Source organism: Scyliorhinus torazame, chromosome 11 (genome assembly GCF_047496885.1).
Source record: "Scyliorhinus torazame isolate Kashiwa2021f chromosome 11, sScyTor2.1, whole genome shotgun sequence".
Taxonomy (NCBI): Eukaryota; Metazoa; Chordata; class Chondrichthyes; order Carcharhiniformes; family Scyliorhinidae; genus Scyliorhinus; species Scyliorhinus torazame.
Genome location: NC_092717.1, coordinates 149,329,662 through 149,346,596, shown reverse-complemented (window position 1 = coordinate 149,346,596; position 16,935 = coordinate 149,329,662). Strand labels below are relative to the sequence as shown.

Genomic DNA, 16,935 nt, shown 5'->3' with positions numbered 1-16,935 from the left:
CCAATCTCGAACATAACCAAAACACGTGGACATGATTTGCTGGCCCCTCTCCACATCTCTCTCGCTTGTCCTCAACCTTTGGGTAGAACCCACTCTCATGGGCCCCCATCATATGAGTCCTATGCACCACTTTAAACTGTAACAGGCTCATCCTAACACAGAATTATGTCACATTCATCCGGTGCATACTTTCACTACAAACCCCCCCCATCCAAATTCCATTACCAGCTCTTTCTCCCACTTTCGCTTTTTCTCTTCAATTGGCGCCTTCTCCATGTTCACCAACCACAATCTACTCATCTCCCAGTCTGTACTGTGTTAATTAAAACAATTTTTTCCACCCCTATCACAATCTTCACACACTCCAACCATAAAACAATAGTCAGCGCCCCCCCCAGGAATTCTCGCTTTTCCCCATGTTCAATTTATACCCCGAAAAATCACCAAATTCCCTGAGGACTGTACTGTGTTAATAACCGATCCAGTGTTCACTCCCCCCCTCGGCAACTCGTATCTCTCCTGGAACACTCCCAACCCTGTGAACCTCCCTTCCACGAGCAGATCCCTCATCCGTTCCACCCCTTCCCTCTGCCAATGCCTATACGTCGCATCCATCTCCGCCGAAGTGAATCTGTGATTTCCACATATTGCCCCCCCCCCCCCAAAGTGCCGTCTCAACAGGTTCCAAACCTTTATGGACGATGCCACTACCTGGCTGTCGGTATACTTAACTGGGGAGAACGGGAGGGGGGGCTGTAGCCACAGTTCTCAGCCACGCCCCCACACACGACGCCTCTTTCACCTGTCCCCACTTCCATCCCGTCCCCCAACCACCACTCTCTCCACATTCGCTGTCTCATAGTTGTATAACAGATTTGGGAGTCCCCCCGGACACACACACACACACACACACACACCGTCTCCTCTCTTTTAAAAACTCTGAATATGTGGCATCTTGCCGGGCCATACACATGTCAAAATTAACCTGGAATCAAACCCCAAATTAAATGTTTGTCGCACTCCTCCCTGACCCTTCACCCGCAGGTGTGTCTGCTGCAGCAAAACTACCTCCACCGTTAAATTTTCTGGTGCGCAAACACCCTTGATCGCTTGACCAGGCCATTCAACCCCCCACACATTCCAAATCATTCAACTCACCCAGAGGCTTCTGACCACCCCTCCTTATTTGGGTGCGCCATCCCAATCCATCACAAAACTATCCCTGGCCCCAAGTAGGGAAGGTTTTAAACTAAATGGTGGGGGCAAGGGACCAAATTGGTGAAAATGTGGCAACTCAAAGAGCAGAGAAAAGACAAGTGAGAGAGAGGTCTTAATGTGGGAAATAATAAACAGATCGTGACAAGAAAGGACGGAGAGTACTGGGACTATAAATCCAAGAGTAAATCAGCAGATATGGGCAGATATCACAGACACAATAAAACAACAAAATTAAAGGCTCTGTATCTCAATGCCCTTGGCATTCAAAACAAAATAAGTGAACTAAGAATTCCAGTAGAAATAAATCGGTACAATTTGATGGCCATGGCGTATGTGGCTGTCGGTTGACATACATTGGGACTTGAATACTGAAGGGTACGTGACATTTAAGGAGGACAGGAAGCTAGGAAAAGGTGGAGGGGTGGCTCTGTTAATTAATTATGGTATTAGTACATTAGAGAGTAATGACCTAAGTTTAGGAAACTAGGATGTAGAAACGGCTGTGGGAGTGGAATACAGGTCACTTAATAGATGAGGAATTCACGGAATGTTTTCAGGATAGTTTCTTAGAAATGCATGTTCTGCCACCAACCATAGAGCAGGCTATACTAGACCGGGACTGAGCAATGGGCTAGCATTAATTAATAACCTTCTGGTGAAGGTGCCCCGAGATAGCAGCCATCATTAACATTTACATTCAATTTGAGGGAGCGAAGCGTGGTTCTAAAACTAGTATTTTAAACTTAAAAAAGGGCAGCTATGAGGCATGAAAGCATAGGAGCTAAAGTGAGCTAGGTGAAGGGATAGGTGAAAAGAGATGCAGCAGCTAACATTTAAAAGGATATTTCATAATACACAGAATAGAAGTATTTAAATGAGAAAGAAAAATTCCATGTCGAAGCCCCTCATCTGTTAACTAAAAAAATTAAATTTAGTATCCAACTGAAAGAAAAAGCGTATAATTGTGCAAGGAAAGGTGGTAGGTCAGAAGAAAGACCAAAATCTAAAGCCAAAATTGACCAAAACATTGAGGAGTGGAAAATTTGCGAGAAATATGAAAACAAGAAAGTAAGAGTTTCTATATATACTTAAAGAGTTAACAAAAGGAGTGTTGGTTGTATACAAAGTGTCTGGCAAATTAATGGAAAATACAGTGATGGCTGCTGAATTTCCCTTTTTGCTATAGAGGATACAGTAACATCCCAGAAATAGCTGTAAATCAGGAAATGGAAGTGGGGGGAGGAACACAGGAAAATTGCAATCACCAGAGAAGTGGTACTGAGCAAATTGTTGGGACTGACTAGTCCCTGGGTCCTGATTAACGTCATCCTAGGGTCTTAAAATAAGTGAATAGAGAGATAATTGTTGCATTGGTTTTAATTTTCCAAGATTCACTAAATTCGGGGAAGATTGGAAAATAGTGAAATTATTCAAAAAGGAAAGGGGACAGAAAGCAGGAAACGACAGGCCAGTTAGCTTAACATCTGTCATAGGGAAAATGTTGGAAACTATTATCATAGAATCTTTACCATTTGGCTCATTGAGTCTGCACTGGTCTCTGAAGAAGCATTCTACCTCATCCTACCCAGCAATTCAATTCCCCTTTGATTACATCAATTGCACCTGCCTCCAACACCCTCTCAGGAAGTTTTATCTCCCTAGCATCTTGAATAAAAGCAAAATAGTACAGATGCTGGAACTCTGAAATAAAAACAAAAAGTGCTGGAAAAACTCAAGCCTGGTAGTTTTGAAGAAGAGTACAGACTCCAACTTTAACCCTGTTTTTCTTTCCAGATCTGCTGAGTTTTCCAGGATCTTGACTTCTTCTATCAAGTCTCCTGTTGTCCGTCTTTTCTTCAAAGAAAATAATTCCAAACTCTCCACTTTAACCTCATACCTACATTTCTTTATCTCTGGAATAATTTTTGTGAATCTCCTCTGTGTTCTCTCCAGTGCCTTCACATTCTTCCTCAAGTATGGTGCCTAGAACTGGACTGAGTAATCCAGTTGACTCCTAACTAGTGCCTTCTACAATTCAACCTGACCTCCTTACTCTTGTACTCAATGCCCATTTGAATAATTTTTGGCCTCCCTGCCTCGAGAGACAATGGGTTCATGCCAGTAGGTCATTGGTTTGGCAACGTCTAGCTCTCTCTTTGCGATGTCATCTTATGTCTTGCCAGCTGCTGCCTCTTTGCTTTTTACTGACCGGGAGCTACGTGGTTTGAGGCGGGCAGTAGCTGTCCGATGATTTCTCCCACCGTCTAAGTCAGCCCATGGTGCCTGTTCTCTACGCCAATCGATTCAGGCTTATAAGCCATAACTGCCAATAGTGTTGTTTTGTCGCTGTTTGGTGACTATGGAGTAACTTCCCCATGGCGTGCGCCTGGGCCGAATATATGGAGGTTTTGGGATGTCCAAGCGTCGGAACCCGCCTGTGCCTTGTTTGTGGGATCCAAAGGAGTGCAGAGCATGACGTTTGGCTGCAGGAGCTGCCAGGATATGCCAAAAATAACTCCTAGCTGCCTTACGGGGCTCCACTTTGGATTTTCTGCTTAGGTTTGTAATAACCCTCACAAGACCCACGGGACACCCAAATTGATCTCTAGTAGGCCTCGTGGAATATAGGTCCCCTGCTGCTGGACGGAGGCCCATTAGCTGGGGCTCGTGGAAATCGCCAACCCTTTTGGGGACATTGGAGCTGTAACCTGCGTTGCAGCCTTTACTTTTGTTGTTGAAGTAAGCTTCTTTTTGATTTACCTTCTCAGGCCTCCTGAGCCTCTTTACTGTGATGAGGAAAATAACAGGTGTGATCTTGGACGTCCTGACCACACTGTGATGCCCGCTCCAGAAATGTTTTTATTCCATTTTCAATTTTACATAGTGAAATGTTTGTGTCCAATATTTAGAATTTATGCAGTTTCTTATATATCTACATCTTTCTTGATATATCTTCTCCCCATCCTTTGTGTCCCTCTCTACCGCCCTGGGTGTTCTATTGCTGAGCTCCTGTTCTCCCCTTTTTTTCCTCCTGTGGTTTTTGTTGCAGGCCTTGTGGGTTTGGGAAGGGGGGGGTGGCTTCCTGCCCTCTTTTTTTTTTTTTTTTTTTTTTTCCCCCCCCTCCTCCTCCCTGTGGTTCCCCTGAGTTTCCTCCTCCTCTCTCCGCCCCCCCCCCATTCCGCTCTTTTACCCCCTAGTGTTGTGTGTTCTTGTCTGCTCTCCCCGTCTCGCCCTCTTTCCCTAGTCGCTGTTGGCCTCAAAAAGGTCTTGGAACAGACCGACAAATTGCCCCCACGCTTTGTGGAAGACTTTTTCCGACCCTCGGATGGTGTACTTGATCTTATCCAGATGTAGAAATTCCGCCAGGTCTGCCATCTAGTCTGCAGCTGTGGGTGGTGCTGCTGATTGCCAGCCAAACAGGATTCTCCGGCGTGCGATTAGGGAAACGAAAACAAGGGCGGCGGTCCTCTCCCCCATGTGTTGTTCCGATACCCCGAAGATTGCCACTCTCGGGCATGGCTCCACCCTCACCCCCACAACCTTGGACGTTGCCTCGAAGAAGGCTATCCAGAACCCTGCAAGTCTGGGGCAAGCCCAGAACATGTGGGTGTGGTTGGCCGGGCCTCCCTGGCACCGTTCTCCTAACCAGAACCTCTTCATTCGGGTTCTGGTTAGGTGTGCTCGGTGCACCACTTTAAACTGCATGAGGCTGAGCCTTGCGCAGGAGAAGGTGGAGTTGGCCCTGCTCAGTGCTTCGCTCCAGAGTCCCCAGCCCACTTCTGTCCCCAGTTCGTCCCCGCCATTTTCGTCTGGCTTAGTCCAGTGGCAGTCTTGCCCTGTCCAGTACCTGTCCGTAGAATCATAGTATTTACACTGCAGAAGGACGCCATTCGGCCCATCGAGTCTGCATCGGCCCTTGGAAAGAGCACCCCACTTAAGCTCACTCCTTCACCCTATCTCTGTAACCCAGGAAGCCCACCCAACCTTTTTTGGACACTAAGGGCAATTTATCATGGCCAATCCACCTAACCTGCACATCTTTGGACTGTGGGAGGAAACCGGAGCACCCGGAGGAAACCCACGCAGACGCGGGGAGAAAGTGCAAACTCGACACACAGTCACCCAAGCCGGGAATTGAACCTGGGGCCCTGGAGCTGTGAAGCAAAAGTGGTAACCTCTGTTTTTTTTTTAAATAATATTTTATTGAAAATTTTTGGTCAACCAACACAGTACATTGTGCATCCTTTACACAACATTGTAACAATACAGATAATAATGACCTTTTTTAAATTTAAACAAAAACAACAACAAATAAATAAATATTAAATAACAAAAAATAAAAACTAGCCCTAATTGGCAACTGCCTTGTCTCAGGCCACCCCCCCCCCCCCCCCCCCCCACCCCCCCCCCCCCCCCCCCCCCCCACCCCACAAGTCCTGGGCCGCTGCTGCTGCCTTCTTTGTTCTCCCCTATCTATCTTTCCGCAAGATATTCGACGAACGGTTGCCACCGCCTAGTAAACCCTTGAGCCGACCCCCTTAGGACGAACTTAATCCGCTCTAACTTTATGAACCCCGCCATATCATTTATCCAGGTCTCCACCCCCGGGGGCTTGGCTTCTTTCCACATTAGCAATATTCTGCGCCGGGCTACTAGGGACGCAAAGGCCAAAACATCGGCCTCTTTCGCCTCCTGCACTCCCGGCTCTTGTGCAACCCCAAATATAGCCAACCCCCAGCTTGGTTCGACCCGGACTCCTACTACTTTCGAAAGCACCTTTGTCACCCCCATCCAAAACCCCTGTAGTGCCGGGCATGACCAAAACATATGGGTATGATTCGCTGGGCTTCTCGAGCACCTCGCACACCTATCCTCCACCCCAAAAAATTTACTGAGCCGTGTTCCAGTCATATGTGCCCTGTGTAATACCTTAAACTGAATCAGGCTTAGCCTGGCGCACGAGGACGACGAGTTTACCCTGTTTAGGGCATCTGCCCACATCCCCTCCTCAATCTCCTCCCCTAGCTCTTCTTCCCATTTCCCTTTTAGTTCGTCCATCATAGTCTCCCCTTCGTCTCTCATTTCCCTATATATATCCGACACCTTACCGCCCCCCACCCATTTCTTTGAGATGACTCTGTACTGCACCTCTTGTGTCGGGAGCTGCGGGAATTCCCTCACCTGCTGCCTCGCAAAAGCCCTCAATTGCATGTACCTGAATGCATTCCCTTGGGGCAACCCATATTTCTCGGTCAGCGCTCCCAGACTCGCAAACTTCCCATCCACAAATAGATCTTTCAATTGCGTTATACCTGCTCTTTGCCACATTCCATATCCCCCATCCATTCCCCTCGGGGCAAACCTATGGTTGTTTCTTATCGGGGACCCCCCCAGTGCTCCGGTCTTTCCCCTATGTCGTCTCCACTGTCCCCAAATCTTCAGTGTAGCTACCACCACCGGACTCGTGGTATAGTTCCTTGGTGAGAACGGCAATGGGGCTGTCACCATAGCCTGCAGGCTGGTCCCCCTACAGGACGCCCTCTCTAATCTCTTCCACGCCGCTCCTTCCTCCTCTCCCATCCACTTACTCACCATTGAAATATTAGCGGCCCAATAATACTCACTTAGGCTCGGTAGTGCCAGCCCCCCCCTATCCCTACTACGCTGTAAGAATCCCTTCCTCACTCTCGGAGTCTTCCCGGCCCAAACAAAACCCATGATACTCTTTTCTATCCTTTTGAAAAAAGCCTTCGTGATCACCACCGGGAGACACTGAAACACAAAAAGGAATCTCGGGAGGACCACCATCTTAACTGCCTGCACCCTCCCTGCCATTGACAATGCTACCATGTCCCATCTCTTGAAATCTTCCTCCATCTGTTCCACCAACCGCGTCAAATTTAGCCTGTGCAATGTGCCCCAATTCTTAGCTATCTGGATCCCCAGGTAACGAAAGTCTCTTGTTACCTTCCTCAACGGTAGGTCTTCTATTTCTCTACTCTGCTCCCCTGGATGCACCACAAACAGCTCACTCTTTCCCATGTTCAATTTATACCCTGAAAAATCCCCAAACTCCCCAAGTATCCGCATTATTTCTGGCATCCCCTCCGCTGGATCCGCCACATATAGTAGCAGATCATCCGCATATAAAGATACCCGGTGTTCTTCTCCTCCCCTAAGTATTCCCCTCCATCCCTTGGAACCTCTCAGCGCTATCGCCAGGGGCTCAATCGCCAGTGCAAACAGTAATGGGGACAGAGGACATCCCTGCCTTGTCCCTCTATGGAGCCGAAAATATGCCGATCCCCGTCCATTCGTGACCACACTCGCCACTGGGGCCCTGTACAACAGCTGCACCCATCTAACATACCCCTCTCCGAACCCAAATCTCCTCAACACCTCCCACAGATAATCCCACTCCACTCTATCAAATGCTTTCTCGGCATCCATCGCCACTACTATCTCCGTTTCACCCTCTGGTGGGGCCATCATCATTACCCCTAACAACCTCCGTATGTTCGTGTTCAGCTGTCTCCCCTTCACAAACCCAGTTTGGTCCTCATGAACCACCCCCGGGACACATTCCTCTATTCTCATTGCCATTACCTTGGCCAAGACCTTGGCATCTACATTGAGGAGGGAGATTGGTCTGTAGGACCCGCATTGTAGCGGATCCTTTTCCTTCTTTAAAAGAAGCGATATCGTTGCTTCTGACATAGTCGGGGGCAGTTGTCCCCTTTCCTTTGCCTCGTTAAAGGTCCTCGTCAGTAGCGGGGCGAGCAAGTCCAAATATTTTCTGTAAAATTCAACTGGGAATTCGTCCGGTCCCGGGGCCTTTCCCGTCTGCATGTTCCTAATTCCTTTCACCACTTCTTCTACCGTGATCTGTGCTCCCAATCCCATCCTTTCCTGCTCTTCCACCTTGGGAATTTCCAGCCGATCCAAAAACTCCATCATTCTCTCCCTCCCATCCGGGGGTTGAGCTTCATACAATTTTTTATAAAATGTCTTAAACACTTCATTCACTCTCTCCGCTCCCCGCTCCGTCTCTCCATCTTCGTCTCTCACCCCCCCTATTTCCCTCGCTGCTCCCCTTTTCCTCAATTGGTGTGCCAGCAATCTGCTCGCCTTCTCTCCATATTCATACTGTACACCCTGCACCTTCCTCCATTGTGCCTCTGCAGTGCCTGTGGTCAGCAAGTCAAATTCCACATGCAGCCTTTGCCTTTCCCTATACAGTCCCTCCTCCGGTGCTTCCGCATACTGTCTGTCCACCCTCAAAAGTTCTTGCAACAACCGCTCCCGTTCCTTACTCTCCTGCTTCCCTTTATGTGTCCTTATTGATATCAGCTCCCCCCTAACCACCGCCTTCAACGCCTCCCAGACCACTCCCACCTGAACCTCCCCATTGTCATTGAGTTCCAAGTACTTTTCAATGCATCCCCTCACCCTTAAGCACACCCCCTCATCCGCCATTAGTCCCATGTCCATTCTCCAGGGTGGACGCCCTCTTGTTTCCTCCCCTATCTCCAAGTCTACCCAGTGTGGGGCATGATCCGAAATGGCTATAGCCGTATATTCCGTTCCCCTCACCCTCGGGATCAATGCCCTACCCAACACAAAAAAGTCTATGCGTGAATAGACTTTATGGACATAGGAGAAAAACGAGAACTCCTTACTCCTAGGTCTACTGAATCTCCACGGGTCCACCCCTCCCATCTGCTCCATAAAATCCTGAAGCACCTTGGCTGCTGCCGGCCTCCTACCAGTCCTGGACTTCGACCTATCCAGCCTTGGTTCCAACACCGTGTTAAAGTCTCCCCCCATTATCAGCTTTCCGGTCTCTAGGTCTGGGATGCGTCCTAGCATTCGCCTCATAAAATTGGCATCGTCCCAATTCGGGGCATACACGTTTACCAACACCACCATCTCTCCCTGTAATTTGCCACTCACCATCACGTATCTGCCCCCGTTATCCGCCACTATAGTCTTTGCCTCGAACATTACCCGCTTCCCCACTAATATAGCCACCCCCCTGTTTTTCGCATCCAGCCCCGAATGGAACACCTGCCCTACCCATCCTTTGCGCAACCTAACCTGATCTATCAGTTTCAGGTGCGTTTCCTGTAACATGACCACATCTGCTTTAAGTTTCTTAAGGTGTGCGAGTACTCGTGCCCTCTTTATCGGCCCGTTAAGCCCCCTCACGTTCCACGTGATCAGCCGAGTTGGGGGGCTTCCCACCCCCCCCCCCCCTTGCCGGTTAGCCATCATCTTTTTCCAGCTTCTCGCCCAGTTCCCACGCGGCTGTATTTCTCCCAGACGGTGCCCCCCCGCCCATCCTTTCCCGTACCCACTCCCCCCTTTCCCCAGCAGCAGCAACCCAGTAATTCCCCCCTCTCCCCCCCCCCCCCCCCCCCCCCCCCGCTAGACCCCCCGCTAGCGTAATTACTCCCCCCATGTTGCTTCCAGAAGTCAGCAAACTCTGGCTGACCTCGGCTTCCCCCCGTGATCACGGCTCGCCCCGTGCGGCGCCCCCTCCTTCCTGCTTCTCTATTCCCGCCATAATTATCATAGCGCGGGCACCAAGCCCGCGCCTCTCCCTCGGCCCCGCCTCCCATGGCCAACGCCCCATCTCCTCTCCCTCCCCACCTCCCCCCATCACCACCTGTGGGAGAAAGAAAAGTTACCATACCGCAGGATTAATCATACAATCCCTCTTCGCGCCCCCCCCCCCCCCCCCCCCCCCCCCCCACACTCGTCCCACCACTTTGTCCAAACGTTCATTTTCGTAGTCCAATCATTCCAATTTTTCTTCTACAATAAAAGTCCACGCTTCATCCGCCGTCTCAAAGTAGTGGTGCCTCCCTTGATATGTGACCCACAGTCTTGCCGGTTGCAGCATTCCAAACTTTATCTTTTTTTTGTGAAGTACCGCTTTGGCCCGATTAAAGCTCGCCCTCCTTCTCGCCACCTCCGCACTCCAATCTTGATAGACGCGGATCACCGCGTTCTCCCATTTACTACACCGAGTTTTCTTCGCCCATCTAAGGACCATTTCTCTATCCTTAAAACGGAGAAATCTCACCACTATGGCTCTGGGAGCTTCTCCTGCTCTCGGTCCTCGCACCATAACTCGGTATGCTCCCTCCACCTCCAACGGACCCGTCGGGGCCTCCACTCCCATTAACGAGTGCAGCATCGTGCTCACATATGCCCCGACGTCCGCCCCCTCCACACCTTCAGGAAGGCCAAGAATCCTCAAGTTGTTCCTCCTTGCGTTATTTTCCAGTGCCTCCAACCTCTCCACAGATCGTTTCTGGTGTGCCTCCTGTATCTCCGACTTCACCACCAGGCCCTGTATGTCGTTTTCATTCTCTGCTGCTTTCGCCTTCACGACCCGAAGCTCCTGCTCCTGGGTCTTTTGTTCCTCTTTCAGCCCTTCAATCGCCTGTAATATCGGGGCCAACAACTCTTTCTTCATTTCCTTTTTTATCTCCTCCATGCAGCGTTTCAAAAACTCTTGTTGTTCAGGGCCTCATATGAAACTGCCACCTTCCGACGCCATCTTGGTTTCTGCTTGCCTTCCTTGCCGTTGTTCCAAAGGATCCGCTGCAATCCGGCCACTTTCCTCTCCTTTTTCCATCCGTGTCCAGGGGGAACACCCTTCTGGTTTACTGCACGGTGTTTTCAGCCGTTAAAATTGCCGTTGGGGCTCCTATCAAGAGCCCAAAAGTCCGTTTCACAGGGAGCTGCCGAAACGTGCGACTCAGCTGGTCATCGCCGCACCCGGAAGTCAGTGGTAACCTCTGTTACCGTGCTGCCCTAGATTTTCCTGCAGCTTCCCTTTTCTTCACTGTCTGTGTTTATCAGGTCCTCGAGTAATGTGGTCCTCGGGGCCCCTGACGTATCCTACCGTCACCTTGTGGAGAAAGTGCTTTACCTGAAGGTGCCCAGTTTCCTGTCCTGTCGGTAGTTCCAGGCCCCCCGTCAGTTCGCTCCGTGTCGCTAGTCTGTTTCCCATGTAAAAGTCCCTAACTGTTAGCATCGCCCTGACCTGTCTCCATTTTTTTGAAAGTAGTGTCGAGCATGGCTGGTGGGAATTTATGGTTTCCGCAGATTGGGGCAATGGGGTACATTTCGGTCAAACCGAAATGTTGCCTCATCTGGTTCCATGTCCGCAGTGTAGCCACCACCACTGGGCAGGATGTGTGTTTCGTCGGGGGAATGGGAGCGCTGCCGTTGTGATGGCCCAGAGGGTCATTCCCTTGCAGGAAGATTGCTCCATCCTCACCCATTCCATGGTGGGTTCGCGTATCCATCCCCTCACTCTCTCTGCCGTTGCTGCCCAGTGGTAGTATTATACATTTGGTAGTGTCAGGCCGCCCATGATTTTTCTCTTCTGCAGTGTTGATTTGGGGATTCTTGTCCCCCACACAAACGCCATGATAATTTTGTCTATGCTGTAGAAGAAGGCCTTGGGGATGAAGATCGGTATAGATCTGAACACTTCGAACTTCGGCAGCACGTTCATTTTGATCGTCTGCACCCTCCCTGCCAGAGAGAGCGGGAGCGTGCCCCATCTCTGAAGGTCCTTTTTGACTTCCTCCGCCAGACTGGACAGATTCCACTTGTGGATCAGTGGTCAGATTCCACTTATGGATCTGTGTCCAGTCCCGAGCTATTTGGATCCCCAGGTAGCGGAATTTGTTTTGGGCTTGTTTGAATGAGAGTCCCTCCAGCTCTGTCCCTCCCCCGTTTGGGTTCACTGGGAATGCCTCGCTCTTGTCCATGTTATGTTTCTAACCCGAGAAAGTTCTGAGCTCTTTAAGGAGCTGCATGATTGCTCTCAGGCCTTCCTGTGGCTCCGAGACATAGAGGAGCAGGTCATCCGCATAGAGTGAGACTCTGTGCTCTCTTTGGATGCCCTTCCAGCTTTATGCGTCCCGCAGTGCGATCGCCAGGAGTTCAATTGCTAGGGCAAACAGGACAATGGGCATCCCTGCCAAGTGCCTCTGTGCAGCTGGAAGTACCTGGTGTTGGTTTGAACGCTCGCCTTGGGGGCATTGTACAAGATTTTCACCCAGGTGGTGAACTCTGTACCCAGCCCAACCCGCTCCAGTACCTCAAAGAGGTACTTCCACTCGACTCTGTCGAAGGCCTTCTCTGTATCCAGGGAGACTCTGCATCCAAGGAGACAATCATCTCTGGTGGCCTCAGTTGTTTCTTAACTCTAATCAAATATATTCTGTCCTTGCCTGCTCCAGGATATTCTTTCTCTCCGACACTAATTTCCTTCATCAATACCGGCATCTCTGTTGCTTTACTTCCTATCTTGCCTGAATCCCGTTGTATCTAAAGATATTTAGTACCCAATAACTTTACTATTGTCACTTTTGGATTGGTATCAGCCACTTACGCCTGGTAAAGGTAGCTAAGCATCACCCTTGAAATCACCCACCTTTTGATGTATGACTGAATATTTCTAAAATCGGTCCACTGAAATCATACACCAAACTTTGGTGTTGCTGGTGGGATGGGGACAAATGGTCTGTCAGTTCGAATTTAGAAAGCATAAATATTTAAATTTTTATCAATTAGCATGTGATTTTTACTAGATTGCTGGCTGTATTTCTGTGACAATGTAAAATTATTTATTACATTACTTTCTTACAGTACAAAAATGCTGGAGTGATTGAGCTAGAAGCTTGTGTAAAGGCAGTTAAAGTGCTTGCTATTCAGAAGAGAAGCATGGAAGCCTCTGAGTTCCTTCAGAATGCTGTGTACATCAACCTTGGCCAGGTAGTTTTCTTTCCTTAAGCATTATATTTTTGCTCTACGAAAATCCCGCTTGGTTATCTTTCCTGATTTTATAATACACTTGATTCTTGGCTAATTTTGAGTAACGGGGGCCAGTAGTACAGCGGTAATGTCACTGGGCTAATAATCCAAAGGCCTGAATTAATACTACCAGAGTGGAGAAACGCATCCTGTTCACTTATGTCCTTCAGGGACCCGGCTTGTATGTGACTCCAAATGGACAGCAATGTGGTTGACTCTTAACTGCCTTCTGAGTGGCTTGCGAGGTCATTTCAATGTACCAAACTACTGCAGAAATGTTGTGCAAGATAAAACTGAGTAGATCACTTGGCATCAACAGAGGCACCAGAAATGGCCAGGCACACTGTGTGCCTGCAAAGTTCTTCTCATTAACATCTGGGGACATGTGCCAAAATTGGGAGATCTGCTCCACAGACTCATCAAACAACAACCTGACATTTTCATACTCCCCAGATCATACCTTCCAGTCAATGTCCCTGACTCCTCCATCACCATTCCTGGGTATATCCTGTCCCACCAAAGATAACGGAAGAATGGTTTACACAAAGGAAAGGGTGGCCCTGAGAGTCCTCAACATTTGAACATCATGAGGTCTTTGTAGCATTAGGTCAAATATGGAGAAGGAAACCACCTGCTACCCTCTCTTTGCTGATGAATCAGTGCTTCTTCATATTGGACATCACTTGGAAGAAGCTCTGAGGGTGGCATGGGCACATAATTTACTGGGCGAGGAACTTCAATGCCCCATCATCAGGAGTAGCTTGGTTGTACCACCACAGACCGAGCTGGCCTGTGTCAATTGGAGGAGTCAATATGAGGGAAAAATCTACATGATCACATTCTCACAAATTTATTGCTGCAGATGCAGCTGTCCATGATTCTATTGGGAGGAGTGATTGTGGAAATTAGGTCCTGTCTGCACAATGAAGATAACCTTCATCATGTTTTGTGGAACTACCACTGTGCTAAATGGGACCGCTTTGGAACTGATTTAGTGATTAAAAATTGGGCACGATGAGGCACTGTGGGCCATCATCGGCCAAATTCTGTTGAAACAAAATTTCTAACCTCTTTGTCCAGCACATCTCTCAGATGACCATCAAGCCAGATAGTCAACCCTGGCTCAATGAAGAATGCAGGAGAGCGTACCAGGAGCAGCACAAGGCATAGCTAAAGAGCAGCAACATGGTGAAGCCACAACACAGAACAATGTGAATGCTAAGCAGTGGAAGCAACACCCTGCCATTGAGTTACCATTGACCAGGAATGGAACTAGGCCAGCTACAGTAAAGCTGTACTAACAAGAGCAGATTCCAGGCTCGAAATTGCGTGGAGAGCCAGTCACCTCCTGACTTCCCAAAGCCTGTCCATCATCTACAAGGGTAGCAGATGCATGGGAACACCACCACCTGCAGGTTCCTCTGCAAGCCGCACGCAATGCTGACTTGGGACTCTATTGCCATTCCTCCACTTTTGCTGGGTGAAAATCCTGAAACTTACTTTCGGGAGCATTGGAAGTATATCCACACCGCATGAACTGGAGTGATTCAAGAAGACTGCTCACTACCACCGTGTCCAGGGCAATTAGGGATGGGCAATAAAAGCAGGCCTAGCCACAGACTCCCATAGCCTGTGAATGACTAATGAAAAACTGAAATCAATGGGAGTCTACACTAGTTGGAGTATTACCTAGCTCAAAGCAAGATTGTTATTGTTGTTGAAGGCCAATCATCTCAATGCTTCAGGAGTTCCTTCGCGTTCTACAGGAGTTGAGAGTTATACGGCTGTTTAATTGACCTTCCCTCCATCCTAAGGCCAGAAGTGGGATGTCTGCTGATATACAATTATTATACAAACCAGACCATTTGCAGCTATTTGGATGCTGAAACAGTCCATGCTTGCATGCAGAAAGACCTAGACCGCATTCTAGCTTGGACTGATACGTGACGAGGAACATTCGTGCCACACAAGTGCCAGCCTTCTTCAACAAGAGAGAATCTAACCATCTCCCCATGGCACTCAATGGTTGTATCCTCTACTGTCAATATTCTGGGGGTACCCATGTCCAGTAACTGAACTGGACCAGCCATATAAATACTCTGGGTACAAGAGTAGGTCAGTGGCTAGGAATCCTGTGGCGAGTAACTCATCACCTGACTCAGAAAACTCCGACCACCATCTGCAAGACGCAAGTCAGGAGTGTGATGGAATGCTCTCCTCTTACCTGGATGAGTGCAGCTCCAACACTCTAGAAGCTCAACATCACGCATGACAAAGCAGCCTACATGATCAACACTTCATCCAGCACTGAACATTTACTCCCTACACCACTGACACACAGTGATAGTGTGTCAGCTCCGCCTTCGGCCAATTGAGAAAAATTGCATGCAAGGACCAGGATCTCCCAACCAAGACTATGACCAGGTTTACTGGGCAGCAGTGATCGATGCGTTCCTACACGCTTCAGAGACTTGGACAATCTGCAGTCAGCTCAAAGCACTTAAGAAGTGCCCCAGTTTTGCCTTCGTAAGATCTTTCAAATCCAGTGGCAAGAAAGGAGATCCGTCAATGTCCTTTCCTTAGTCAACATGCCTGGCATCTAGATGTTAATCACTCAATCAGATTCACTTGGCAAGACATGGATATGACTTTTCTGTAATAAATACGTGTCCTCAGCTTGAGATTTCTTTTTTTAAATGTATTTTATTCCAAGCATATTCAAAAATACAAAAGATAAATGACCTGGGGAACATTCTCCCCAACTCACAATTTTATGGTCTGTCCATGTTTTTCCCCTTTTTCACTGTGAAAATTAATTACTCTAGTATGGTCATGAAGAATAATTACTCTAATATGGTCATGAACAATCCCCACCGTGCGTCAAAGCCCTCCGCTGAACCCCTCAATTCAAACTTAATCTTCTCGAACTGGAGGAAGCCATACAGATCCCCTAGCCAGGAAGCCAGCCCTGGCATGGTTATCAACCGCCATTCAAGCAAAGTTCTTCGCTGGGCAACCAGAAAGTCGAAGGTTACGACAAGGGCCTTCCTCCCCTCCATCAGCTCCGGCATTTCCGATACCCCAAAAACCGCCACCATAGGGTACGGCCCGACCTCTACCCCCACAGTCTTTCCTAGCATCCCAAGCACTCTCGCCCAGTATCTCTCCAACTTCTCACACCCCCAGAACATATGCACATGGTTTGCTGGTCCTTGCACACTTCTCACACTCGCCTGCCACCCCCTGGAATAACCCACTCATCCTCGCCCAAGTCATGTGTACCCTGTGCACCACCTTAAACTATATCAAACTCATCCTTGCACATGAGGAGGTCAAATTCACCCTGCGCAGCGCCTCACTCCACACTCTCCAACCTATCTTCCCCAATCCCTCCTCCCATTGCTCCTTGATCCTCGCCACCTGTATATCCCCCTGTTCCCCAGCGACCCGTATATGTCCCCAATCCTACCCTCCCCTTCCACGTTTAAAAGCAGCAACCGTTCCAGTAGGGCATACTTCGGCAGCCTGGGAAACCTTTTCCGCACTTCTGTGCAAAGTCCCTCGCTTGTAAATACCTAAATTCACTTCCCTTCGGGAGCTCTACCCTCTCCCGCAGCTCTTTCAGACTTGCGAACCTCTCTGTCAAATATAAATCCCTCACCCTCATCAACCCCACCTCTCACACATCCTATATATACCATCCGTCTCCCTTGGTTTGAACCCGTGGTTCTCACACAACAGTGTTAACACCGACATCATCTCCAACTTCGTGTTTCCTCAGCTGGTTCCACATCTAATCGTGGACTGTACAACCAGGCTCTCTGTATATCTCCTCTGTGCCAGCGGTAGTGCTGCTGTCAACATGGCCTCAGGCTG

General features: G+C 48.9%; 1 protein-coding gene across 6 annotated transcripts in view; it reads left to right on the top strand.

Annotated features, from left to right (window-relative positions):
• Nucleotides 1-16,935, top strand: part of trappc9 (trafficking protein particle complex subunit 9) — a 1,142,468-nt gene that overhangs the window by 128,135 nt on the left and 997,398 nt on the right. For all 6 annotated transcript variants that reach the window (XM_072467873.1, XM_072467875.1, XM_072467870.1 and 3 more), the window contains one exon: nucleotides 12,895-13,020. In XM_072467873.1, the coding sequence (XP_072323974.1) occupies nucleotides 12,895-13,020 (126 nt within the window). The remainder of the gene's footprint in view (nucleotides 1-12,894; nucleotides 13,021-16,935) is intronic.